The 27,750-nt window shown below is 44.4% G+C and overlaps 1 protein-coding gene across 1 annotated transcript in view; it reads left to right on the forward strand.

The window, feature by feature from the left end:
* Positions 1-2,086: 2,086 nt before the first annotated feature.
* Positions 2,087-27,750, forward strand: part of LOC311110310 (uncharacterized protein) — a 33,505-nt gene continuing 7,841 nt past the window's right edge. The window contains exons 1-9 of the mRNA XM_084188846.1: positions 2,087-2,798; positions 3,016-3,146; positions 3,344-3,487; positions 6,739-6,903; positions 7,567-7,678; positions 7,896-8,023; positions 14,891-15,089; positions 21,567-21,697; positions 21,907-22,074. Coding sequence (XP_084044972.1) covers positions 2,510-2,798; positions 3,016-3,146; positions 3,344-3,487; positions 6,739-6,903; positions 7,567-7,678; positions 7,896-8,023; positions 14,891-15,089; positions 21,567-21,697; positions 21,907-22,074 — 1,467 coding nt within the window. The 5' untranslated portion in view covers positions 2,087-2,509. The remainder of the gene's footprint in view (positions 2,799-3,015; positions 3,147-3,343; positions 3,488-6,738; positions 6,904-7,566; positions 7,679-7,895; positions 8,024-14,890; positions 15,090-21,566; positions 21,698-21,906; positions 22,075-27,750) is intronic.

A 27,750-nucleotide genomic window follows, 5' to 3' on the forward strand; every position in this document is an offset into this window, starting at 1 on the left:
TATTTTTACTATTTTCTACATTGTACAATAATAGTGAAGATATCAAAACTATGAAATAACACATATGGAATCATGTAGTAACCAAAAAAGTGTTAAACAAATCAATATATATATATATTTTTGAGATTCTTCAAAATAGCCACCCTTTGCCTTGATGACAGCTTTGCACACTCTTGGCATTCTCTCAACCAGCTCCATGAGGTAGTCACCTAGAATGCATTTCAATTAACAGGTGTGCCTTCTTAAAAGTTAATTTGTGGAATGTATTTCCTTCTTAATGCGTTTGAGCCAATCAGTTGTGTTGTGACAAGGTAGGGGTGGTATACAGAAGATAGCCCTATTTGGTAAAAGACCAAGTCCATATTATGGCAAGAACAGCTCAAATGAGCAAAGAGAAATGACAGTTCATCATTACTTTAAGACATGAAGGTCAGTCAATACGGAACATTAAGAACTTTGAAAGTTTCTTCAAGTGCAGTCGCAAAAACCATCAAGCGCTTAGATGTGAAGGGGAGAGTTCTATACCTGCGCACAGAGGGTAGGGGGCTATAAGGCCCAAGGGGGTGTGGCATATGGCTAATATACCACTACTAAGGGCTGTTCTTAGCCATGACGCAACACGGATTGCCCTTAGCCGTGGTATATTGGCCATTTACCACAAACCTTCTTCAAGTGCAGTCGCAAAAACCATCAAGCGCTATGATGAAACTGGATCTCATGAGGACCGCCACAGGAAAGGAAGACCCAGAGTTACCTCTGCTGCAGAGGATAAGTTAATTGGAGTTACCAGCCTCAGAAATTGCAGACCAAATAAATGCTTCATAGAATTCAAGTAACAGACACATCTCAACATCAACTGTTCAGAGGAGACTGCGTGAATCAGGCCATGGTCGAATTGCTGCAAAGAAACCACTACTAAAGGACACCAATAAGAAGAAGAGACTTGCTTGGGCCAAGAAACACACGCAATGGACATTAGACTGGAGGAAATCTGTCCTTTGGTCTGATGAGTCCAAATTACACATTTTTGGTTCCAAACGCCATGTCTTTGTGAGATGCAGAGTAGGTGAACGGATGATATCCACATGTATGGTACCCACGGTGAAGCATGGAGGAGGAGGTGTGATGGTGCTTTGCTGGTGACACTGTCTGCCTTGAATTCTAAATAAATCACACACTTAACCAGCATGGCTACCACAGCATTCTGCAGCAATACACCATCCCATCTGGTTTGGGCATAGTGGGACTATCATTTGTTTTACATTTACATTTACATTTTAGTCATTTAGCAGACGCTCTTATCCAGAGCGACTTACAGTTAGTGAATACATATATATATTTTTTTTTATACTGGCCCCCCGTGGGAATCGAACCCACAACCCTGGCGTTGCAAACACCATGCTCTATCAACTGAGCTACATCCCTGCCGGCCATTCCCTCCCCTACCCTGGACGACGCTGGGCCAATTGTGCGCCGCCCATGAGTCTCCCGGTCGCGGCCGGCTGCGACAGAGCCTGGATTCGAACCAGGATCTCTAGTGGCACAGTTAGTTTTCAACAGGGCAATGACCCAACACACCTCCAGGCTTTGTAAGGCCTATTTGACCAAGAAGGATAGTGATGGACTACTGCATCAGATGACCTGGCCTCCACAATCCGCAGACATCAACCCAATTGAGATGGTTTGGGATGAGTTGGACCGCAGAATGAAGGAAAAGCAGCCAACAAGTGCTCAGCATATGTGGGAACTCCTTCAAGACTGTTGGAAAAGCATTCCAGGTGAAGCTGGTTGAGAGAATGCCAAGAGTGTGCAAAGCTGTCATCAAGGCAAAGGGTGGCTACTTTGAAGAATCTAAAATCTAAAATTTGATTTGTTTAACACTTTTTTGGTTACTACATGATTCCATATGTGTTATTTCATAGTTTTGATGTCTTCACTTTTATTCTACAATGTAGAAAATAGTAAAAATAAAGAAAAACCCTTGAATGAGTAGGTGTGTCCAAACTTTTGACTGGTACTAATATATATATAGTGTGTATTTGTGTGTGTATATTATTATAATATAGATATTATAGGTAAGTCTGACCTGAGCGTCAAGGTTACTGATCATTAAATGTCGTGATTTGTTGTTAATTTGTATTTATGTATATTTCAGTGGTGGATACACTATGGCTGTGAACCATTTTGTTTAATTCGTAATGCATCTAGCTAGCAGTAGCATATTTCAAAGAGCAGCTCGCACTCCTTTTTCATTGAATCATGCCCCATGACGCCAACCAATGAAATCCTTTCTCTTCAGTCTAAAAGGAAGTAAACAGTGACCAAGAACAATTTTCACGTTAGCGTTTTTATTGTTGTTATTTAGACATTCATTAACCTAATGGAACATAAAATATGACTCATTTAACTGCATAGCATCACATACTTACCCCAGGTAGTCTTTAATTCGCGTTGGAGGCAGGACTTGGTTGATAAATGTTATCTAGGTGACGGTAGCTAGCTGCTAACAATGGAAAACGTTAACTGTATGGTTTTTCACACACAAATAGCCTCCATTATGGAGGTGCTAGCGAATGCTGCCGTGTCAGAGATCTGTAAACTCGTAGACGACGACTATGCAGTGTTTCGTTTGGAAATTTCTCAAAGTCAGAAAGAGAACAGGACATTGCGGAGGAAACTACAGCTACTCGAACAGAAGGTGGCACGGGAGCGCGCAGAGAAGACAATGCGAGAGCGCGCCCTCGCCAGTCGTCCCAGTAGTGTTAAGGGCCTCGACCGATACAGAGGAATGGCAAGAGGTACATTTTGCCCCGTTCCCTTCTGGCCACATGTGTTTGGATAGTATGCAATAATTCCCCTGATTACTTAGTTATCTTGCGAGAAGTTATGAGAAGTGTTACTTCCTTGCCAATTCTAGACGTGTCAAAACTGTCAATAGTGTACAATAGTCAATATAGCGTTGAGCATTGACAGTAGCTAACCTAACCACCTCTTTTCCCCTAATCACTCTCTCAGGTGAAGGACATCTCACTGGAGGCCACACGAACTTTGTGAAGCCAGCGGGGCACAATAAATGGAGAGATGACAAACCAATCACTGTTGATGAGGGGAGTGGAACCTCAACCCAGCACGTTATTGTAATAGAGGTAAGTGCAATAGTGTTCCATTAAAATTACAGTACATCAAATGTGACCAGTTTCAGAAAGGCTCCTCTCAGCTATTCACTTGCTTATATGTACATCTTAATTTATCTGCCATAGGGGAGCTTGTGAGACTTCCCTTACGACATTGTTATTCAATTCCACTCATGTACCGATAATAACCTCCTCTCTTTTTGTGTCAGTCTGCAGAGGCTGAAGGTCCTGGGGTCAAGCAGGAGAGGTCTGAAGGAGAGGAGAACCCACGGCACAGCAGAGACATCCAGACTGGAGCGGAGGACCCCACCACCGCTGCCGCCGCGCCCAGGACCCAACGCAGCATCACGGAGGTCAGTGGAAGGCCGGACGCCGTCCTCAAGTCAGAGACAGACACCAAGACTTTAACTGTAACACACAGGCTCTTACACACAGGATCTGACCACATATCAGAACCAGAGAGACTGGGGCAGGGGCCACTGGGCTGTCCTCCTGCTCCCGGCTCAGAGTGTTTACCTGTATTTCACCAGAGCCAGAAGACGGTTCAATCCTGTGGAGATGGTGATGGTGACACGTTAGACACTGGTGTTGATGATCTGTCTTGTTCTTATGATACAGAGATGGATCCTGGCAACATGCCCTTGGGTTTAGAGAGACAGACTGATCTGTCTAGAGTGGACTGGAACCAGTATAGTAGTAGTGTATACTCTGAAGGGTGCTTAGATAAGAAAGGGGAGGTTATAGTCATAGATGAGGTGACTGTGAAAGTGGAGGACGACACATCTCTGACATGGAATGCAGACGAGACTCACTTAGGGGAAGGACACTCGCAGGGCAACACCAGTGACTTCTTAGACTACAGGGAAAGCTTAGAGACAAATGTAAATGTCGCGACCCACTCCCCTTTACACGCGTTCAGGGATCGTGACCCAGTGTCTACATCAATGGCACCTTCCGATTCACATGGCCGCATCCTTTTCGATCAGGTATTGAACTCAAATGACAGGGCTAGAGCCCAGGCTTGGGGAGGGGGAGCAACATCAGGCGGTAGTAAAGAAAAACGGTTCCTCTGCACGTTCTGTAACAAAGGCTTCAGCTGCTCCCAGAAGGTTGAGATCCACCAGAGGGTCCACACAGGGGAGAAACCCTACAGCTGTACCCAGTGTCACATGCGCTTCACCCAGGCTGGTGACCTGAAGAGGCACCAGAGGGTCCACACAGGGGAGAAACCCTACAGCTGTACCCAGTGTGAGAAGAGGTTCTCTCGCCACCACCATTTGAAGATGCACTTGAAGGTCCACACGGGAGAGAGGCCGTTCGCCTGAATGCACTGCGGGTAGAGGTTCTCAGAAAGGAGCTACATCATGATACACCAGCAGAAAAACCATTCCACTCAATAACCTAGAAAGTAACCATTCCACTAGATAGCTTTTGTTGTTTAGATCAAACCCTGCATTAAAGAAAATTATGAATTGTAATTGTTGTCTGCATGAAAGACCCACAGATGCATTTGTAATAACAAGAGTAACATAATTCAGTGTTGAATATTCCTGGGTAGAATATTGCATTCAGACATTGTGTGATATTTAAGCCATATATAAGCCTAAAAAGGTTGTTACATAGTGTGTTTGTACTGTGTAGGCTATATGATGTTCACAAATGCCTATTTCATTACTTCCATTCAACTACTTAATTTCTTTCCCAAAGACTCTTTTTAAAGAGAAAAATGGATGCAGTTCATCAAGTTCATGCTGAGTTTTTGTTGAGACATTTGTATGTGTGGTTTTCGTATGGTGTATTAAAACTTGTTTATGTTTAATAAACAAACCAAAAAAACACAATGGGACTTTTCATTCGAAGACTTTCATTGAAATTCCCTTTAATATACATTAAAGTGCATTCGGAAAGTATTCAGACCCCTTGACTTTTTCCACATTTTGTTATGTTACAGCCTTATTCTAAAATTGATCAAATTGGGTATGTTCCTCATCAATCTACACACAATACCCCATAAAACGGGTTTTTAGAAATGTTTGATAAATTTATACAAAAATAAAAACGGAAATATCACATTTACGTAAGTATTCAGACCCCTTTATTTGGGGAGTTTCTCCCATTCTTCTCTGCACAGTTATTTTCAGATCTTTCCAGAGATGTTCGATCGGCTTCAAGTCCGGGCTCTGGCTGGGCCACTCAAGGACATTCAGAGACATTCAGAGACTTGTCCCGAAGCAAATCCTGTGTTGTCTTGGCTGTGTGCTTAGGGTCGTTGTCCAGTTGGAAGATGAACATTCGCCCCAGTCTGAGGTCCTGAGCGCTCTGGAGCAGGTTTTCATCAAGGATCTTTCTGTACTTTGTTCCGTTCATCTTTGCCTCCATCCTGACTAGTCTCCCAGTCCCTGCCGCTGAAAAACACCCCCACAGCATGATGCTGCCACCACCATGCTTCACCGTAGGGATGGTGCCAGGTTTCCTACAGACGTGACGCTTGGCATTCAGGCCAAAGAGTTCAATCTTGGTTTCATCAGACCAGAGAATCTTGTTTCTCATGGTCTGAGAGTCTTTAGGTGCCTTTAGGCAAACTCCAAGCGGACTGTCATGTGCCTTTTACTGAGGAGTTGCTTCCGTCTGGTCACTCTGCCATAATGGCCTGATTGGTGGAGTGTGTGCAGAGATGGTTGTCATTCTGGAAGGTTCTCCCATCTCCACAGAGCAACTCTAGAGCTCTGTCAGAGTGACCATCGGGTTCTTGGTCACCTCCCTGACCAAGGCCCTTCTCCCCTGATTGCTCAGTTTGGCCGGGCGGCCAGCTCAATGAAAAGTCTTGGTGGTTCCAAACTTCTTCCATTTAAGAATGATGGAGGCCACTGTGTTCTTCGGGACCTTCAATGCTGCAGAAATGTTTTGGTACCCTTCCCCATATCTGAGCCTCCACAAAATCCTTAGTTTTTGCTCTGACATGCACTGTCAACTGTGGGACCTTATATAGACGTGTGCTTTTCCAAATAATGTCCAATCAAATGAATTTACCACAGGTGGACTCCAATCAAGTTGTAGAAACATCTCAAGGATGATCAATGGAAACACGATGCACCTGAGCTCAATTTCTAGTCTGATAGCAAAGGGTCTGAATACTTATGTAAATAAGGTTGTCATTTTTTTATAAATTTGCAAAAATGTCTCAACCAGTTTTCGCTTTGTCATTATGGGGTATTGTGTGTAGATTGCTAAGATTATTTTTTTATTGAATCAATTTTAGATTAAGGCTGTAACGTAGCAAAATGTGGAAAAAGTCCAGCGATCTGAATACTTTCTGAAGGCACTAAATAAATATACCTACACATACTGTACACGTCAAAATAGTTTAGTCGGGTTTGTATGACTTTTGACTTATCATAGCTGACTTATATTTACCCACAATATAGTTATATCCACCATGATGGGTTTAACAACAATTAAGTCATTCTGTAACTACAGTTTAGTACTCAAACTTAGTGGGGATGGGTAAACACTCCATGTTGAACGTGTTCATTATCTGTGTGTGCGTTTGTACGTACCTGAGGGAGTGTATGTCAGTGTAATATGTATCACCTGTCTCTTCCAGGAGGAGGAGGGTCCAGAGGTGCTGCTGGTGAAGGAGGAGGGGTGTGAGGAGGGTCTGGGGAACCCTGAAGGACCCATTGTCATGGAGGACAACCAGACTACACCTCCTCCTGAACCCACAGAGGAACCAGCTGAACAGCACAGGACCACACACAGTCTCACTGAGGTGAGCCCACTGTGAACTACTGTCTGAATGGTATTAGGTCAGGGCCCGTATCCACAAAGCCTCTCAGAGTAGGAGTGCTGATCTAGGATCAGTTTTGCCTTTTTAGATCATAATGAATAAGACCTGATCCTCAATCAGCACTTCTACTCAGAGTATCTCAGAGTAGGAGTGCTGATCTTAGTTCATAATAAATAAGATTGTATGGACAGATCCTAGATCAGCACTCCTACTCCAAGACACTTTGTGGATACGGGCCCAGGTCTCGATAAAATTTGTCTTAAATCTGGGACCATGCCTTTAAACCATTAAAGGGATAATTCGGGATTTTGTCAATGATGAGTCAGATGAACTCGTGGATACCATTGTTACGTCTCTGTGTCCAGTATGCAGGAAGTTAGAGGTCATTTTGCGAGCCAGTGCTAACTATCTTAGCACAAAGACTGGATTAACCGAAGACTTCCATTCTTTGCGCTAATCTAGTTAGCAAAGCTAGTTGCCAAAATCCGAACTATCCTTTTAAAGAGAGTCAAGTAATCAAATCAACTAACATGTTTGCATAGTACTCATGGCAATCCCTCATTTCCCAATCAGAAGATACTCCAAGGCAGGGTGCTCATATCAGATTTCTTGATCCAACATCCTCTCACTCTGTATCTCTTACAGTCAGTAGACATGGAAGATGGGAAACCTGATCTGCTACTAGTCAAAGTGGAGACAATAGAGGACGGACCAGAGAGCATTGATCTGCTGAGTGGACTAAAGATGGGGGAGCAAAGTAAGGGATAAATACATAGAGAACATAATATATATGTGTATATATACACATAAATACGAATAGTGATGCACCTGCATAAAATGAAATAAATACAATTTATGTTTATATACTAAAACAAACATAAAGTTTGAACTTGACCAGGTAATTGACTCAAAAAACTCCATATGTAGAGTTCTCTGCCATGTTTGTAAAGTCTATTTTGTAACTCTTCCTGCAGGTGGTTGGCTAGAAGCTAACAGAGGAGACTGGGCGGCCATCTTGGATTCCCAGACCCAGACTGTTGCAGCCAAGGGCTGGGGGGACGACATCACCGAGCAGGCCAGGACCAGAGGAGACATAGTGGAGGTCAGTGGATGGGACAGCGTCCTCAACTCTGGGCTGGGGAACAACACTGTTAACCCCTACCAGAAACAGACAGTCAAACACATGTAGTGTCTGAAGGTCTATTGATTTTGCTGATGTTTGCAAATGGTGTAATAGATGAACTTTACTCTGCTTTGTTGAAGCATTTGGAAAATCATTGCTACATAGGTTTCTTGGAATAGAGGACATTTGGAGATATGTGAAAGCCGGGGATTGGTTTATTAAAATCACGCCATACTATGTCACATAGGATATAAATACCATGTCTTAAACAAAGAAGGGGAGAGACAACATATTGGATCAACAGATTGGCCGTTTCTCTCCAGATATAACTGCAGATATCTGTAAATTAATACTGTGAACTTTGATACAATAAATCTTTATAATCAAAGAACAGTGTAAGCGGACTTCTTATCATCACAGCATAATTAGCAACGTTGACTTGGACACCACACACATAACAACATTTCCATGACAACAGACTGGCTGAGACCAGGGCGAGGTGTAGATTTGGTCTACGGGGATGGGGAGGTGTCTGTATGCAGTGGGAGAGAACAGACAGACTCAGCTAGCGATGCTCCGTCCTGCTCCTATATTTGTGATTCAGAGAGACTGATGGTGCATCAGGTTAACCCCCTAACAGGTGCTGCCTTCAGCCTGCCTTCTATTAGCCTGACGACTCACACCAAATTATTTTGCTTCTCTGTCATTTGCTACATACTTTAGTCTGAGACTGCCATCGTTGAAGTCATTTGTGGTGACGAGGGGAGTTGTACAAAACAAAGTCATCAGCGATTGGTTCGTCTCTAACCAATCAATCAGAGTATTTTGTATTTATTAACGAAATCGTTGTGGAAATCTGTTGCAGCTCAAGTTGGCTACAAAATCCACAATGCAATGCTCTTTCTATTGGCTGGCTGGCTAGCTAGCTAGGTAGCTAGCTAGCAAACGTAGCTACACACAATAATACCAAATACAGTGTTTGGCCGGAGCAAGGAGTGAAGAGGCACCCGACGGTCCACCCTACAGCTGCCCCCAATGTGAGAAGAGGTTCTCCCACCAGCACCATCTGAAGATGCACCTGAAGGTCCACACGGAATAGTGGCTGTTCGCCTGTACGCACTGTGGGAAGAGGTTCTCAGAGAGGATCAAACTCAGGATACACCAGCAGAAAGTGTACACGGCCAATGTACAAAGTCTAGTGACATGTAATGTAGTACTAGTTTGTTTGTAGTTAATTCGGCTGGTTTTGGATGTAGTAGGGAACTGGATGAGGTGAACTGAGGAAAGAATGAGTATGATGAGGCAGAGTAGATTATATGGTGATGGTTGGTGTGATGGTGTTTGTAAAAATGCAGCGAGGGTAGCAGATTTACAGAAAAGGTTAAGTGTTAACATAGTGAGAAAAGTTATTATTTTTGTCATGTATCGTTTTGTGCAATGAAAGTACTGTACTTCATGTTATAGTCCCTCACAGAATGTCATTTCACAGTGGCCATGCCCCTCTACAGGGGTACAGATGTAAAAATCCTTCAATCTGCCCTTGGCGCCCATACAAATTAGACTGAAGGTTGCCTTGTTAAATCTTGTTCATTCTCTTACTTTAAATACTATGACTGTTTTCTCATCAGCTGGGAATGTTGTTTGAAATGTCCCATACTTTGTTGATATCGTTATCAACCTACTGCATACCCCTAATAATATACATTTTCCGGTGCAGGGTGTGCTATTAGCAGGCTAACACTAATTTAAACAGACTGGTAGAATAGTTAGCATAGTTAGCCATCGCTAGCATTCACTGTTTGAAGTAACTTGAGTGTAGTGGAGTTGACTAATGACTATGACATGAATATACAGTGCCTTGCAAAAGTATTCATCCCCCTTGGCGTTTTTCCTATTTTTTTGCATTACAACCTGTAATTTAAATGGATTTTTATTTGGATTTCATGTAATGGACATACACAAAATAGTCCAAATTGGTGAAGTGAAATGAAAAAAATGCTAAAAAATAAATAACGGAAAAGTGGTGTGTGCATATGTATTCACCCCCTTTGCTATGAAGCCCCTAAATAAGATCTGGTGCAACCAATTACCTTCAGAAGTCACATAATTAGTTAAATAAAGTCCACCTGTGTGCAATCTAAGAGTCACATGATCTGTCACATGATCTCAGTATATAGACACCTGTTCTGAAAGGCCCCAGAGTCTCCAAGGGGGATGAATACTTCTCTGCTCTTGTCCTTCTAGACCTGTCTGCTGCCTTTGATACAGTGAACCATCAGATCCTCCTCTCCACCCTCTCCGAGCTGGGCATCTCCGGCGCGGCTCACTCCTGGATTGCGTCCTACCTGACCGGTCGCTCCTACCAAGTGGCGTGGCGAGAAGCTGTCTCCGCACCACGTGCTCTCACCACTGGTGTCCCCCAGGGCTCAGTTCTAGGCCCTCTCCTTTTCTCCCTATACACCAAGTCACTTGGCTCTGTCATATCCTCACATGGCCTCTCCTATCATTGCTACGCTGACGATACACAACTAATCTTCTCCTTTCCCCCTTCTGATAACCAGGTGGCGAATCGCATCTCTGCATGTCTGGCCGACATATCAGTATGGATGACGGATCACCACCTCAAGCTGAACCCTGGCAAGACGGAGCTGCTCTTCCTCCCGGGGAAGGACTGCCCGTTCCATGATCTCGCCATCACGGTTGACAACTCCGTTGTGTCCTCCTCCCAGAGTGCGAAGAGCCTTGGCGTGACCCTGGACAACACCCTGTCGTTCTCCGCCAACATCAAGGCGGTGACCCGATCCTGCAGGTTCATGCTCTACAACATTCGGAGAGTACGACCCTGCCTTACACAGGAAGCGGCACAGGTCCTAATCCAGGCACTTGTCATCTCCCGTCTGGATTACTGCAACTCGCTGTTGGCTGGGCTCCCTGCCTGTGCCATTAAACCCCTACAACTCATCCAGAATGCCGCAGCCCGTCTGGTGTTCAACCTTCCCAAGTTCTCTCACGTCACCCCCCTCCTCCGCACACTCCACTGGCTTCCAGTTGAAGCTCGCATCCGTTACAAGACCATGGTGCTTGCCTATGGAGCAGTGAGGGGAACGGCACCTCCGTACCTTCAGGCTCTGATCAGTCCCTACACCCAGGCGAGGGCATTGCGTTCATCCACCTCTGGCCTGCTGGCTCCCCTTCCTCTGCGGAAGCATAGTTCCCGCTCAGCCCAGTCAAAGCTGTTCGCTGCTCTGGCACCCCAATGGTGGAACAAGCTCCCTCACGACGCCAGGACAGCGGAGTCACTCACCACCTTCCGGAGACATTTGAAACCCCACCTCTTTAAGGAACACCTGGGATAGGATAAAGTAATCCTTCTACCCCCCCCCCCCCCCCCCCCCCAAAAAAAAAAAAAAAGTATAATTGTAAAGTGGTTATCCCACTGGCTATAGGGTGAATGCACCAATTTGTAGTCGCTCTGGATAAGAGCGTCTGCTAAATGACGTAAATGTGCCCTTGAGCAAGGCACTTAACCCTAATTGCTCCTGTAAGTCGCTCTGGATAAGAGCGTCTGCTAAATGACTAAAATGTAAATGTAAAAAATGCAACACCACTAAGCAAGGGGCACCACCAAGCAAGCGGCACCATGAAGACCAAGGAGCTCTCAAAACAGGTCGGGGACAAAGTTGTGGAGAGGTACAGATCAGGGTTGGGTTATAGAAAATATCTGCTCCCACGGAGCACCATTAAAACATGGAAAGAATATGGCACCACAACAAACCTGCCAAGAGAGGGCCGCCCACCAAAACTCATGGACCAGGCAAGGAGGGCATTAATCAGAGAGGCAACAAAGAGACCAAAGATAACCCTGAAGGAGCTGCAAAGCTGCACTCCATAGAGCTGGGCTTTACGGAAGAGTGGCCAGAAAAAAGCCATTGCTTAAAGAAAAAAATAATCAAACACGTTTGGTGTTCGCCAAAAGGCATGTGGGAGACTCCCCAAACATATGGAAGAAGGTACTCTGGTCAGATGAGACTAAAATTGAGCTTTTTGGCCATCAAGGAAAACGTTTTGTCTGGTGCAAACCCAACACCTCTCATCACCCCGAGAACACCATCCCCACAGTGAAGCATGGTGGTGGCAGCATCATGCTGTGGGGATGTTTTTCATCGGCAGGGACTGGGAAACTGGTCAGAATTTAAGGAATGATGGATGGCGCTAAATACAGGGAAATTCTTGAGGGAAACCTGTTTCAACCTTCCAGAGATTTGAGACTGGGACGGAGGTTCACCTTCCAGCAGGACAATGACCCTAAGCATACTGCTAAAGCAACACTGGAGTGGTTTAAGGGGAAACATTTAAATGTCTTGGAATGGCCTAGTCAAAGCCCAGACCTCAATCCAATTGAGAATCTGTGGTATGACTTAAAAATTGCTGTACACCAGTGGAACCCATCCAACTTGAAGGAGCTGGAGCAGTTTTGCCTTGAAGAATGGGCAAAAATCCCAGTGGCTAGATGTGCCAAGCTTATAGAGACATACCCAAAGAGACTTGCAGCTGTAATTGCTGCAAAAGGTGGCTCTACAAAGTATTGACTTTGGGGGGGGTGAATAGTTATGGACGCTCAAATGTTCAGTTTTTTGTCTTATTTCTTGTTTGTTTCACAATAAAAAATATTCTCCATCTTCAAAGTGGTAGGCATGTTGTGTAAATCAAATGATACAAACCCACAAAAAATCAATTTTAATTCCAGGTTGTAAGGCAATAAAATAGGAAAAATGCCAAGGGGGGTGAATACTTTCGCAAGCCACTGCATATATAATTCACAACATTTGGAAGGGAGCTATAATCCAGTTATATACACTGCTCAAAAAAGGGGACACTAAAATAACACATCCTAGATCTGAATGAATGAAATAATCTTATTAAATACTTTTTTCTTTACATAGTTGAATGTGCTGACAACTAAATCACACAAATATTATCAATGGAAATCAAATTTATCAACCCATGGAGGTCTGGATTTGGAGTCACCCTCAAAATTAAAGTGGAAAACCACACTACAGGCTGATCCAACTTTGATGTAATGTCCTTAAAACAAGTCAAAATGAGGCTCAATAGTGTGTGGCCTCCACGTGCCTGTATGACCTCCCTACAACGCCTGGGCATGCTCCTGATGAGGTGGCGGATGGTCTCCTGAGGGATCTCCTCCCAGACCTGGACTAAAGCATCCGCCAACTCCTAGACAGTCTGTGGTGCAACGTGGCGTTGGTGGATGGACCAAGACATGATGTCCCAGATGTGCTTAATTGGATTCAGGTCTGGGGAACGGGCGGGCCAGTCCATAGCATCAATGCCTTCCTCTTGCAGGAACTGCTGACACACTCCAGCCACATGAGGTCTAGCATTGTCTTGCATTAGGAGGAACCCAGGGCCAACCGCACCAGCATATGGTCTCACAAGGGGTCTGAGGATCTCATCTCGGTACCTAATTGCAGTCAGGCTTCCTCTGGCGAGCACATGGAGGCCCCCCATAGAAATGCCACCCCACACCATGACTGACCCACCGCCAAACCGGTCATGCTGGAGGATGTTGCAGGCAGCAGAACGTTCTCCACGGCGTCTCCAGACTCTGTCACGTCTGTCACATGTGCTCAGTGTGAACCTGCTTTCATCTGTGAAGAGCACAGGGCGCCAGTGGCGAATTTGCCAATCTTGGTGTTCTCTGGCAAATGCCAAACGTCCTGCACGGTGTTGGGCTGTAAGCACAACCCCCACCTGTGGACGTCGGGCCCTCATACCACCCTCATGGAGTCTGTTTCTGACCGTTTGAGCAGACACATGCACATTTGTGGCCTGCTGGAGGTCATTTTGCAGGGCTCTGGCAGTGCTCCTCCTTGCACAAAGGCGGAGGTAGCAGTCCTGCTGCTGGGTTGTTGCCCTCCTACGGCCTCCTCCACGTCTCCTGATGTACTGGCCTGTCTCCTGGTAGTGCCTCCATGCTCTGGACACTACGCTGACAGACACAGCAAACCTTCTTGCCACAGCTCGCATTGATGTGCCATCCTGGATGAGCTGCACTACCTGAGCCACTTGTGTGGGTTGTAGACTCCGTCTCATGCTACCACTAGAGCGAAAGCACCGCCAGCATTCAAAAGTGACCAAAACATCAGCCAGGAAGCATAAGAACTGAGAAGTGGTCTGTGGTCACCACCTGCAAAACCAGTCCTTTATTGGGGGTGTCTTGCTAATTGCCTATAATTTCCACCTGTTGTCTATTCCATTTGCACAACAGCATGTGAAATGTATTGTCAATCAGTGTTGCTTCCTAAGTGGACAGTTTGATTTCACAGAAGTGTGATTGACTTGGAGTTACATTGTGTTGTTTAAGTGTTCCCTTTATTTTTTTGTGCAGTGTATATTTTTAACTATGTGTGTCATTGCATGAATTCAGGCTTGGCTGAAATGCTTTCAATGGGAAAGATTGCTTCCGTACCCCACTTCCATGATTTTAGTTGAAAACGTCTCTGTCCCATGTGGATGGACCTACAGTATGTGAGTGTATGACCATCTTGTTGAAATCAAATACAAAATAGAATCTGTGCTGACTGACTTGGTTATTTTTGTGTCATTGCAGGGACTGTAGGAGTTTCCTATATCTCAGTCGAACCAAAACATACTTCATTCTTGAATCAACACAAATGGATTTTTTCAGAAATAATAAACTCCAATGGCTCCATATGGTTAGGTATTTGACTGTGGTTAGCATTTTATAATGTCATGTTTCTGTGTGTACAGCAAAGTGTTTCTTATATAAACCTTTATGCTTTTCTGTTCAATTTGTGTTTACAGTCTGCAGTCCATGGGGACCTGCTGATATCCGGTGTTGCTGGCGGGAGAGACTGGACCTCTGAGGTGGCTGGTCATAAACCCTGGCCCCAGATCAGGACCCTGGATGAGAAGCTTTCGCTCTTCCTTCCCGAGTCAGAACCAGGACCCAACCACGAGGGACAGAGACCCCACCACTACACAGAACACAACCAGTGGACAGGTAGACTGAACAGCCTCAGTCCTGGTGGTCATCAGAGAGACAGAGGCTCCAGTCAGGGATCCAGTCTGCAGCCCAGACCCTTCTCTTCACAGTCTCAGTGCAGGGATGAAGCAGGGCCTGGGGCTGATATAGATAGACCCTCCTGTTCCTATGATACAAACACCACAGTATCCATGATGAACAGAGCAGGTCACCCTGGGCTTCAGACTTCACAGAGAGTGGTGGGAGACCCCCCTGGTGGGAGTCTAACAGGAAGTCTGTCTTCTCCTTCTGGATCTTGTCTAATGCTTAGTGACTGGGTTCATAGAAAGCCTGGAGCTGGGTCTAGCCTTCCTCAGCTACCTCATGGTTACCCCACAAATACAGACAGGGTCAGGATGGGCGTTCACCACGAGAGGTACCTAGCCTATAACACAGCACACAATCTCAACAACACCCAAACAATGGCTAGAGGTCAAGGAGGGAGCTCAAAGACTAACCACCTGAGGGTGGTGGCTCCTGCTTCTACCTCCTCTGGTGTCATTGAGTCACAACGTGGGAGGCCGAGCAATAGGACGGACGCCGACAAGCCATACGCCTGCCCCACGTGTGGGAAGTGTTTCACTGAGGCGAACTATGTGAAGAGGCACCAGACCGTTCACACCAAGGAGAGGCCCTTCAAGTGCAAACTATGTTACAAGAGGTTCTCCTTCCTGAGTAGCCTTATCAGACATAGGAGTGTCCACAATGGGGAGAAACCGTAGCAGTGTGGCTTGAGATGTACACAGGGGATATCTGAGAACCATTCTTTAGCTAAGCAATTCTCAACTGGTGGGTTGCAGGGAGGTTTGGAATGGGTCGCGGGTGTCTGAGTAAAAAATTTAAAAATATATATACAGTTGAAGTCGGAAGTTTACATAGGTTGGAGTCATTAAAACTCGTTTTTTCAACCACTCCACACATTTCTTGTTAACAAACTATCGTTTTGGCAAGTCAGTTAGGACATCTACTTTGTGCATGACACAAGTAATTTTTCCAACAATTGTTTACAGACAGATTATTTCATTTATAATTCACTGTATCACAATTCCAGTGGGTCAGAAGTTTACATACACTAAGTTGACTGTGCCTTTAAACAGCTTGTAAAAGTCCGGAAAATGTCCTGATAGGCTAATTGACATAATTTGAGTCAATTGGAGGTGTACCTGTGGATGTATTTCAAGGCCACTCCAGGACCTTAATGTGCTTCTTCTTGAGCCACTCCTTTGTTGCCTTGGCCGTGTGTTTTGGGTCATTGTCATGCTGGAATACCAATCCACGACCCATTTTCAATGCCCTGGCTGAGAGAAGGAGGTTCTCACCCAAGATTTGACGGTACATGGCCCCGTCCATAGTCCCTTTGATGCGGTGAAGTTGTCCTGTCCCCTTAGCAAAAAAAACACTTCCGTGATTTTAGTTGAAAACGTCACTGTCCCATGTGGACGGACCTACAGTATGTGAGTGTATGACCATCTTGTTGAAATCAAATACAAAATAGAATCTGTGCTGACTGACTTGGTTATAAACACACGGCCAAGGAAACAAAGGAGTGGCTCAAGAAGAAGCACATTAAGGTCCTGGAGTGGCCTAGCCAGTCTCCAGACCTTAATCCCATAGAAAATCTGTGGAGGGAGCTGAAGGTTCGAGTTGCCAAACGTCAGGCTCGAAACCTTAATGACTTGGAGAAGATCTGCAAAGAGGAGTGGGACAAAATCCCTCCTGAGATGTGTGCAAACCTGGTGGCCAACTACAAGAAACGTCTGACCTCTGTGATTGCCAACAAGGGTTTTGCCACCAAGTACTAAGTCATGTTTTGCAGAGGGGTCAAATACTTATTTCCCTCATTAAAATGCAAATCAATTTATAACATTTTTGACATGCGTTTTTCTGGATTTTGTTATTCTGTCTCTCAGTGTTCATATAAACCTACCATTACATTTACATTTACATTTTAGTCATTTAGCAGACGCTCTTATCCAAAGCGACTTACAGTTAGCGCATACATTATTTTATCGAACCCACAACCCTGGCGTTGCAAACACCATGCTCTACCAACTGAGCTACATCCCCTGCCGGCCATTCCCTCCCCTACCCTGGGCCAATTGTGCGCCGCCCCATGGGTCTCCCGGTCGCGGCCGGCTACGACAGAGCCTGGATTCGAACCAGGATCTCTAGTGGCACAGCTAGCACTGCGATGCAGTGCCTTAGACCACTGCGCCACTCGGGAGGTTATAGACTGATTACAATTATAGACTGATCATTTCTTTGTCAGTGGGCAAACGTACAAAATCAGCAGGGGATCAAATACTTTTTTCCCTTACTGTAAGTATTCAGATTTACTCAGTACTTTGTTGAAGCACCTTTGGCAGCGATTACAGCATAGTCTTCTTGGGTATGACGCTACAAGCTTGGCACACCTGTATTTGGGGAGTTTCTCCCATTCTTCTCTGCAGATCCTCTGAAGCTCTGTCAGGTTGGATGGGGAGCGTCACAGCACAGCTATTTTCAGGTCTCTCCAGAGATGTTAGATCGGGTTCAAGTCCGGGCTCTGGCTGGGCCACTCAAAGACATTCAGAGACTTGTCCCGAAGCCACTCCTGCGTTGTCTTGGCTGTATGCTTAGGGTTGTTGTCCTGTTGGAAGGTAAACCTTCTCCCCAGTCTGAGGTCCTGAGTGCTCTGGAGCATGTTTTCATCAAGGATCTCTCTGTACTTTGTTTCCGTTCATCTTTCCCTCGATCCTGACTAGTCTCCCAGTCCCTGCCGCTGAAAAACATCCCCACAGCATGATGCAGCCACCACCATGCTTCACCGTAGGGATGGTGCCAAGTTTCCTCCAGACGTGACGCTTGGCATTCAGGCCAAAGAGTTCAATCTTGGTTTCATCAGACCAGATAATCTTGTTTCTCATGGTCTGAGAGTTTTTAGGTGCCTTTTGGCAAACTCCAAGCGGGCTGTCATGTGCCTTTTACAGAGGAGTGGCTTCCATCTGGCCACTCTACCATAAAGGCCTGATTGGTGAAGTGCTGCAGAGATGGTTGTCCTTCTGGAAGGTTCTCCCATCTCCACAGAGGAACTCTAGATCTCCTTTAGTGTGATCATCAGGTTCTTGGTCACCTCCCTGACCAATGCCCTTCTCCCCCGATTGCTCAGTTTGGCCGGGTGGCCAGCTCAAGGGAAAGTCTTGGTGGTTCCAAACTTCTTCCATTTAAGAATGATGGAGGCCACTGTGTTCTTGGGGACCTTCAATGCTGCAGAAAGTTTTTGGTACCCTTCACCAGATCTGTGCCTCGACACAATCCTGTCTCGGAGCTCTACAGACAAATCATTTGACCTCATGGCTTGGTTTTTGCTATGACATGCATTGTCAACTGTGGGACCTTATATAGACAGGTGTGTGCCTTTCCAAATCATGTCCAATCAATTGAATTTACCACAGTTGTAGAAAGATCTCAAGGATGATCAATGGAAACAGGATGCACCTGAGCTCAATTTCGAGTCTCATAGCAAAGGGTCTGAATACTTATGTAAATAAGGTATTTCTGTTTTGTATTTTTAATACATTTGCAACGATTTCTAAAAATCTGTTTTCGTTTTGTCATTATGGGGTATTGTGTGTAGATTGCTGAGGATTATTTTTTTTTTACTCCATTTTAGAATGAGGCTGTAACGTAACAAAATGTGGAAAAAGTCAAGGGGTCTGAATACTTTCCAAAGGCACTGTACATGCGGTGGCAGGTGTGGTGAAGACCTCCGAGTCCCAGCCTCGCCCCGATGGTCATGCAAAGGATGTTTCTGGCCCAGTGGGAGTGACATTTTTGGAGAAAGTGGATCCCTGCCTTTTGGCTGACCCATATGTTGTCTCAGGCTGGGTACATAAGTATTTGGGTACTGTGAAATTGGTGAAGGTAGCTCGAAGTGGACTTGTGATGATTTTGTGTGTTTCTTCCGCCCAGAGGGAGCGGGCGCTTCGCGTCACATGCCTCGGGACAAGACCTTTGACTTGCTTTGCTCTCCGGAGCAGTGTGCCTTTGAAAGGAGTGATTACTGGGGTGGTGTTGAGGTGGAGCAACTGAAATGGAAGATTCCCTGTGTCTGTGACGCCCGCAGTTTGGTGCGACACAGACCCTGTGGCAAGCGTGGTGAAACTGAGAAGACACGGCCTGTCCTTTTGAGTTTTGAAGCAGTCTTTACCTGATAAAGTAATGTTAGGATATGTCAGTTATCCCATGAGAGCTTTTGAGCTGAACCCACTAAGGTGTTTCAGATGCCAAGCTTATGGTCATGTTGCAGCAGTGTGTAGGAGTGAGATTCCAAAATGTGATAAGTGTGCAAGAGGGCATGGGACAATGGAATGTGTAGTATCGGTGGGAAAAACGTTGTCAATTGTGGGGGTGCCCATGTTGCTGGGGATCAGAAGTTCCCGGTGCAAGCGAGACCGGTTGAGGTTGCCAGGGTCAGAGTCAGAGTAGATTAGAAGGTGTCATATGCTGAGGCAGTGAAGAGAGTAGAGGATGATGGGTCAAGGGTGAGTAGTAGGCCTTGGCCAATACATAGTGATACGAATTTGTGCTTCAGTAAGGTTGGCTTCTTAGCATTCATTGCCATGGTTATCAACTGTACCACAGTAATGGCATGTAAATCAAAGAAAATAGCTGTTGTGGTGGCAGCTGAAAGAAAGGAACTTGGGTGTACACGGTTTTACAGCAAAAGAGACAAGGTGTGTTGAATGAAAGAGTCATGTCCTTCCAAGGCTTTATTTCTTTTTAACCCATCCTCTTCGGAGGACACATATCTTTTAATTATTTTTTTTACAGTTTTTCTGCTACATATACATACATTTTACATACACATTTTGCATACACATTTTACATAAATCAATCACATAACAATAATACATGACCAAACATAAGCTCTTTAATCCCACCCCTCAGCCACTCTCAGCCCATCCCACCTATCACCATAGACCACCCTCGTTTGGTTTCCATGTGCCATATATTGTTCAATTGTGCTGTGATGTTTTACATACATTTTGAACCTTTCTAATCGTATAGTATTCACAGATTGTGAGCTAAAGATGAAAACCTTTCCTACGAGTATTCTTATATAATTTATTGACGGACTATGGCTTTCCAAATCGCCCAGGGTTAGTTGGTGGTGCATTTTTTTTATTTTTTTTGTATCACAAACTGTAACGTGGTCGACCACACACTCCCGTACAGTAGGTGGCGGCATGCACAAACATGTGGAACGCCATGATAGCAAAGAAGAATTTCCACGTCAGCTTTTTTATTGTTATTTAGACGTTCATTAGCACCCTGGAACTCGTACTTACACCATGTAGTCTTTCATTCACGTTGGAGACAAGACTTGGTTGATAGATGTTATCTGTAAAGCTAGCTAGCTAGCTAACTTGGCTGCTAACAATGGCTAACTGTGTGGTTTTTCACACTCAAATAGCCTCCATTATGGAGGTGCTAGCGAATGCGGCGGTGTCAGAGATCTGTAAACTCGTAGACGACGACTATGCAGTGTTTCGTTTGGAAATAACTCAAAGCCAGAAAGAAAACAGGACATTACGGAGGAAACTACAGCTACTGGAACTGAAGGTGGCACGGGAGCGCGCAGAGAGGACAATACGAGAGCGCGTTCTCGCCAGTCGTCCCAGTAGTGTCAAGATTTCTGATCGATACAGAGTAATGGCAAGAGGTACATTTTGCATCAACAAGAGTTAATCTCAGTGCCTCGAGCCCCGTTCCCTTCTGCACATATGTTCAGATGTGTTACCCAGATTTGGGTCTTGGTCAGTTTTCGGATAGTATGCAATAATTCCCCTGATTACTTAGTTACTTAGAAGAGCCAATATCATAGCGATTGTACAGTCATTGCACCTCAAACCACATACATCCTATGGTGCTCACCGTGTGTGTTGGCACGTCCCCTGTAATCCTATTGGTTACTGTTGTTCATGGGTATTTCATATATAGTGGGCAAGCGCCTGGTGATAGTCTGTTGATAAAGGGATTGCTTCATTTGCTTGATGGTTTAACGAAACGGGATTGGAGCACTGCTCGTCTTGTACAAAGATAAGCATCCTAACACATACTAACTAACCGGTATACCTATAGCTAGTTGCTACTAATTCACACTGTGCTGTGTGAGGTATCTTACTTGTGGAAGGTAATAAACAGCATCAGCAAGAGTATTCCTTGTTGTGGCATCATCGTAACCCACGCATCATACAAAAGATGACCCACAACAATACTAACCAGATTCTATTATTTACTCAATGATAATGTGATGCATGGAACATAATACATCAATCAATAGTATATCAAGGAGTTGAGAAGTGTTACCTCACATCCTTGCCAATCCTAGACAGTGTCAATAGTGTACAATATACCGTAGCAATGACTGTAGCTAACCTAACCACCACCTCTTTCCCCCCATCAATCTCTCAGATGAAGGACATCTCACTGGAGGCCACAGGAGCTTTGTGAAGCCAGCAGGACCCAATACATGGAGAGATGACCAACCAATCACTGTTGATGAGGGGAGTGGAACCTCAACCCAACACATTATCATGATAGAGGTTAGTGTAATAGTGTTGCATTAAAAATTACAGTTACTTTGTAAATCAAATGTGGCCAGTTTATTTCAGAAAGGCTGCCCTCAGCTATTCACTTGCTTACATGTACATCCTAATTTATATGCCATAGGGGAGCTTGTGAGACTTCCTTACGACATTGTTATCCAATTCAACTCATGTACCGGTAATAACCTCCTCTCTTCTTGTCTCAGTCAGCAGATACAGAGGCTGCAGGTCCTGGTGTCAAGCAGGAGAGGACTGAAGGAGAGGAGGACCCATGGCAAAGCAGAGACATCCAGACTGGAGCGGCTGGAGCGCCCCCTGTAGCCACGGAGGACACCGCCCCAGCACCGCCCAGGACCCAACGCAGCATCACGGAGGTCAGTGGAATGCCGAATACCGTCCTCAAGTCAAAGGCAGACACAGTGACTTTAACACACAGGCTCTTACACACAGGATCTGACCACAGATCAGACCCAGAGAGACTGGGCCTGGGGAGACTGGGCTGTCCTCCTGCTCCTGGCTCAGAGTATTTACCAGTATTTCATCAGAGCCAGAGGATGGTTCCTACCCGTGGGGATGGCTATGGTAATGCATTAAACAATGGCGGTAATGATCCGTCTTGTTCTTACGCTACAGAGATGGACCCTGGCAATATGCCCTTGGGTTTAGAGACACAGACTAATCTATCTAGAGGGGACTGGAACCAGTACAGTAGTAGTGTATACTCTGAAGGGTGCCTAGATAAGGAAGGGGAGGTTATAGTGGTAGATGAGGTGACTGTGAAAGTGGAGGGCGATGCTCCTCCCACATGGAATGCAGATAGTCACCTAGGAGACGGACACTCGCAGGGCAGGGATTTCTTAGATTACAGGGGAAACTTAGAGACAAATAAAAATATTGCCACCCACTCCCCTTTACATGCGTTCAGGGATCGTGACCCAGTGTCCACGTCGATGGGGCCTTCCGATTCACATGGCAGCGTCCTTTTCGATCAGGTATTGAACTCAAACGACAGGGCTAGAGCCCTGGCTCAGGGAGGGGTAGCCACATCAGCCAATAGTAAAGAGAAACGGTTCCTCTGCATGTTCTGTAACAAAGGCTTCAGCTGCCCCCAGAAGGTGGAGCTCCACCAGAGGGTCCACACAGGGGTGAAATGCTTCAGCTGCCCACAGTGTCAGATGCGCTTTGTCCAGGCTGGTGACCTGAAGAGGCACCAGAGGGTCCACACAGGGGAGAAACCCTTCAGCTGCCCACAGTGTGAGAAGAGGTTCTCCCGCCAGGACCACCTGAAGATGCACCTGAAGGTCCACACGGGAGAGAGGCCGTTCGCCTGTATGCACTGCGGGAAGAGGTTCTCAGAAAGGAGATGCCTCAGGATACACCAGCAGAAAAACCATTCCACTGTATAACATAGAAAGCAAAAATTCCACCCAATAGCTTCTGACTTTTAGGTCAAACCCTGCATTAAAGACAAAGATGAATTGTCATTGTTGGCAGCAGAAAAGATCCACAAATGAATTTGGAATAATGAGAGTAACAGATTTCAGTGTTGAATATTCCTGGGTAGAATATTGCATCCAGACATTGTGTGATATATAAGCCTAAAAAATCTGTTTCATATTGTGTTTGTACTGTGTAGGATATTTGATGTTCACAACATTTCCCAAGACACCTTTTATGAGAAAATGAACGCAGTTTATCAAGTTCATGCTGACTTTTTTGTTGAGACGTGTATGTGTGGTTTTCATATGGTGTATTTAACACTTGTTTATGTTTAATAAACACAAAATGGGACTTTTCATTCTAAAGACTCTTTAATAACAAACCTAATGCAATGGTAAATCTTAGCGCTGGCGGTAATGCTATAGGTCCAGGGTTGTGTCCGAAATATTTTACCTATTTTCACAGCGATAATTATGGGTGCAGTAGCTGGTGGTGGCGTGAAAGGGCTAGGTTTTGATGAATAAATAAGTTGTAGGAGTGTCGAAGTTTGACCCCTCACTGGCCAATCAGAATGTGCTCCATGGCTAAATACTGTATGTGGTTGTGTATTTACGGTCTTTTATGTATTTCCTTATCGTCAACTCCGATTGATTGATTCAATCTTTATTTGTCGGTAAAAAAATACATATACACACAGTACAAATCTTTTTTTAAATGTTACTGGGATTGCACAATAAAGTCTGGGACTTATTTGCATTATAGTCCCATACTTTTTATTATTTTTTATATATATACAATAACATAGATACCAACACATTACAGAGATACAGACAACTAAAAAGTTACTGTTCACTCATTAGCCAGCTTTTGACATTCTTTTTAAGTGTTTATGGTTGATATGGCTTTGAGTTGCCGTGGTAGTTTGTTCCATTCAACAGCACCAGTATATACAAAGGTGTTCTTACCAAATAGAATATTAAACAATGAATATTAGTCTCTGGCTAGTTGGATAGGTTTTGTGGTGGATATTCTGATTTAACAAATGAGGAGAGCCAGAACCAATCACCAATTATTAGGTTATACTTGATCAAAAATCTTTATTGTACTTATTAATAAGGGAGCTGTCACAACATGCACACAGAGTGGATATAGTCAGAGCTTCCTGAGTGGAGTGAGCCTCTGGGTTATATACTATCTCAGGATAGGTGCAACCTCAGAGATGACGTACAATGGTTCCAGACACTACCCCACACATCCTGTGCCAGACCTTAGCCCCAAATACAAAGAACTTGTTGTTTTGTTCAGTACTTAGAAGGACATTTGTTGCTACTTAGTTTCCACCTTGCTAAAAAGGGAACCAGGGGAGAGAAAAATCTCCCCGAAGGCCAAAGGAGGGGGTGACTGACACACAGACATTGCGGAGACAAGTGATTGGGTCACATTACTCACGCCATCCCTTCACATGGTTTGCAATAGGTAAAAACACATTCACATATGGAAACAATGTTTCCTTCTGTCCTCCTTTGCGCTACTCTCTTTCTGAGCAACAAGGACATGTGATAGACAAGCCTGACTTCTCCCCTCTCTGGGCCCCAGGTGACTGAGGCCCATATAAGGGAGGAAGTGCAGCTACCCACACCAGAGCCCAAAAGGAGACATTCTAATAACAAGAGTTCAACAGTTCAATCATATAAGCATATTCTGCAGATCAGACATCTTAATTATCTATGTTACTTAGCTAATTCTGATTTCTCCACCACAGTTCCTGGGGAGTCTGTGATAATGTTGTGGACCAGACCAAGTTGAATTAATACTACTATTTTTTTCCACAGATAGCCAGCCTAGCTGCTTAAAATGCTCGACCTCCAGATGAGTACGAGAGGGGGGGTTTAAAAACCCCTAGAGTTGATGTCAGCGCCCCCGTGGAAATTAAATTAGCATTTTAAAAAAATCCCCTTCGAAATCTGTTTAAGCTAGAGATATCGTATTTTTATTGTATGGGCTGCGTCGCAATCCACCGCATCTGCCAATAGCGGCCTTCCACATCTGCGGTGGAAGGTGTCCGAGTTACAGCGGTGTTTGTTAGACCATGAGACATTCTGAAAATCGGTCTTCTCACGAAAGCGTCTGTAGCGTCCAAACCTGACCATAACCAAACACACAGTACAATCAGGTAGCTTCTCAACCAAATTTGTGGCAACTGTTGTGAAAAATGTATTGAAACTATCAGCTACCACTTCCTTGTCAAATGTTATTTCCCCACTGACCTCCAGACCAACGCTTTTACAATTTGCCTTCTGCCCATCATTATGTTTAGTTACTGCCACAACTTCTTCCACAACTTTCACTCGTTTCGTTTAAAAATATGTTTTTTTGACATCTTCAATCATTTGACTAGATTTGTTCCTTAGGGTTATGTGGCTATTGAGAGCCTCTTCGTCTTTGGTACTGTTATATTCTACAAAAGCAGTATTCCTTGATTTAATGTCCTCAAGGATTTCCTGATTCATCCAAGTTTCAGTTCTTTGTTTAATTCTAACAGTTTTCCATGGAGCCATAGTATTCACAATGCTTAAGAAACATTTGTTGAAACAGTTCCATCCTGTTTCTTTTTTTGTGTTTTTGTTTAAAATAATCTTTATTTAAAGTTTTTCACATTTATAATTCATATCTAGACATGTAAGTACCGGGTCCCAGTTAACTTTACTCAAATGATCAATAAATGCATCTTTCTTATAATGTTTCAGATCTCACAGTTATTGTGTTATGGCAGTTAGAGCTTTTTTATTTGATTTTCTTGTGCAGTAAATCATAGAATGATCACTAATCCCATAGGGAATGACACTACTTTGAGACATCTTAGATTTATCAGACACCAAGATCAAATCTATGAAGGTTTGGGTGGAGTAACATACTCTAGTGGGCTCCTTTTATGAGTTGATACAAATCAAATTCCTGAAAGCTTTAAATAACCGTTATATCCAATGTTCCAATATAGCCTAGTTTGTTAAGTAGCTTATAGAATACGAAATAACAAAATCCAGCGTCGTTTTGTGAATCGGTACATCGAAAATCTCCTCCCAACTATTTTGCAACCTGTATGGTGTACCTTCTCCCCTTTCCACTTGCCTCCTCCATTTTTGTGGTAATGCTGCAATCAGTTGGTTGTAATTTTGGATAGAGCAGACGTTTCCATATATTTTTGTTAACTGCATGTGTGTGAACTCCACCAGTCCTATTTATGATATCATGTACAAAGATTATACAGTTTTTAAACATTTTCCATTTTTGTTTTAATCAATTAGTATATTTGAGTTTAACCATAATAAACTATATATACAAACGTATGTGGACACCCCTTTTAAATTAGTGAATTCGGCTATTTCAGCCACACCCTTTGCTGACAGGTGTATAAAATCGAGCACACAGCCATGCAATCTCCATAGACAAACATTGGCAGTAGAATGGCCTTACTGAAGAGCTCAGTGACTTTCAACGTTGCACCGTCATAGGATGTCACCTTTCCAACAACTCAGTTAGTCAAATTTCTGTCCTGCAAGAGCTACCCCGGTCAACTGTAAGTGCTGTTATTGGGAAGTGGAAACGTCTAGGTGCAACAACGGTGTGGTAGGCCACACAAGCGCACAGAAGGGGACCGCCGAGTGCTGAAGGGCGTAGCGCGTAAAAATCGTCTGTTCTCGGTTGCAACACTCACTACCGAGTTCCAAACTGCCTCTGGAAGCAACATCAGCACAAGAACTGTTCGTCGGGAGCTTCATGAAATGGGTTTCCATGGCCGAGCAGCCGCACACAAGCCTAAGATCACCATGCGCAATGCCAAGCGTCGGCTGGAGTGGTGTAAAACTTGCCGCCATTGGACTCTGGAGCAGTGGAAACGCGTTCTCTGGAGTGATGAATCACGCTTCACCATCTGGAAGTCCGATGGACAAATCTTGCTTTGGCGGATGCCAGGAGAACACTATCTGCCCTAATGCATAGTGCCAACTGTAAAGTTAGGTGGAGGAGGAATAATGGTCTGGGGCTGTTTATCATAGTTCCAGCGAGGCCTCTTAGTTCCAGTGAAGGGAAATCTTAATGCTACAGCATACAATGACATTCTAGACGATTCTTTGCTTCCAACTTCGCCCAACATCAGTGCCCGACCTCACTAATGCTCTTGTGGCTGAATGGAAGCAAGTCCACGCAGCAATATTCCAACATCTAGTGGAAAGCCTTCCAAGAAGAGTGGAGGCTGTTATAGCAGCAAAGGGGGGACCAACTCCATATTAATGCCCATGATTTTGGAATGAGATGTTCGACGAGCAGGTGTCCACATACTTTTGGTGATGTATTGTTTTAAAAATAGCGATGTTATGGAGATCATTTCATTTTCAAATAACCGAAAGTGAGAGGTTGTAATCTGAATGAAGCGAAAAAGGCCATTTTTGAACACAGGGTGAGCCATTCTTACTAATCAGCTAGAGAACTCTTTAGGATTTAAGTATAGTTTTTGTATGACTGAAGCCTTTAGTGAGAGGTCCAATGCTTTCATATTTAATAATTTCTGCCCTCCGAAATCATGTTCATTATATAAATAGGCCCATTTTTAA

This window comes from Coregonus lavaretus, assembly GCF_964263955.1.
Source record: "Coregonus lavaretus genome assembly, contig: SUPER_35_unloc_3, whole genome shotgun sequence".
In the NCBI taxonomy this organism is placed as follows: Eukaryota; Metazoa; Chordata; class Actinopteri; order Salmoniformes; family Salmonidae; genus Coregonus; species Coregonus lavaretus.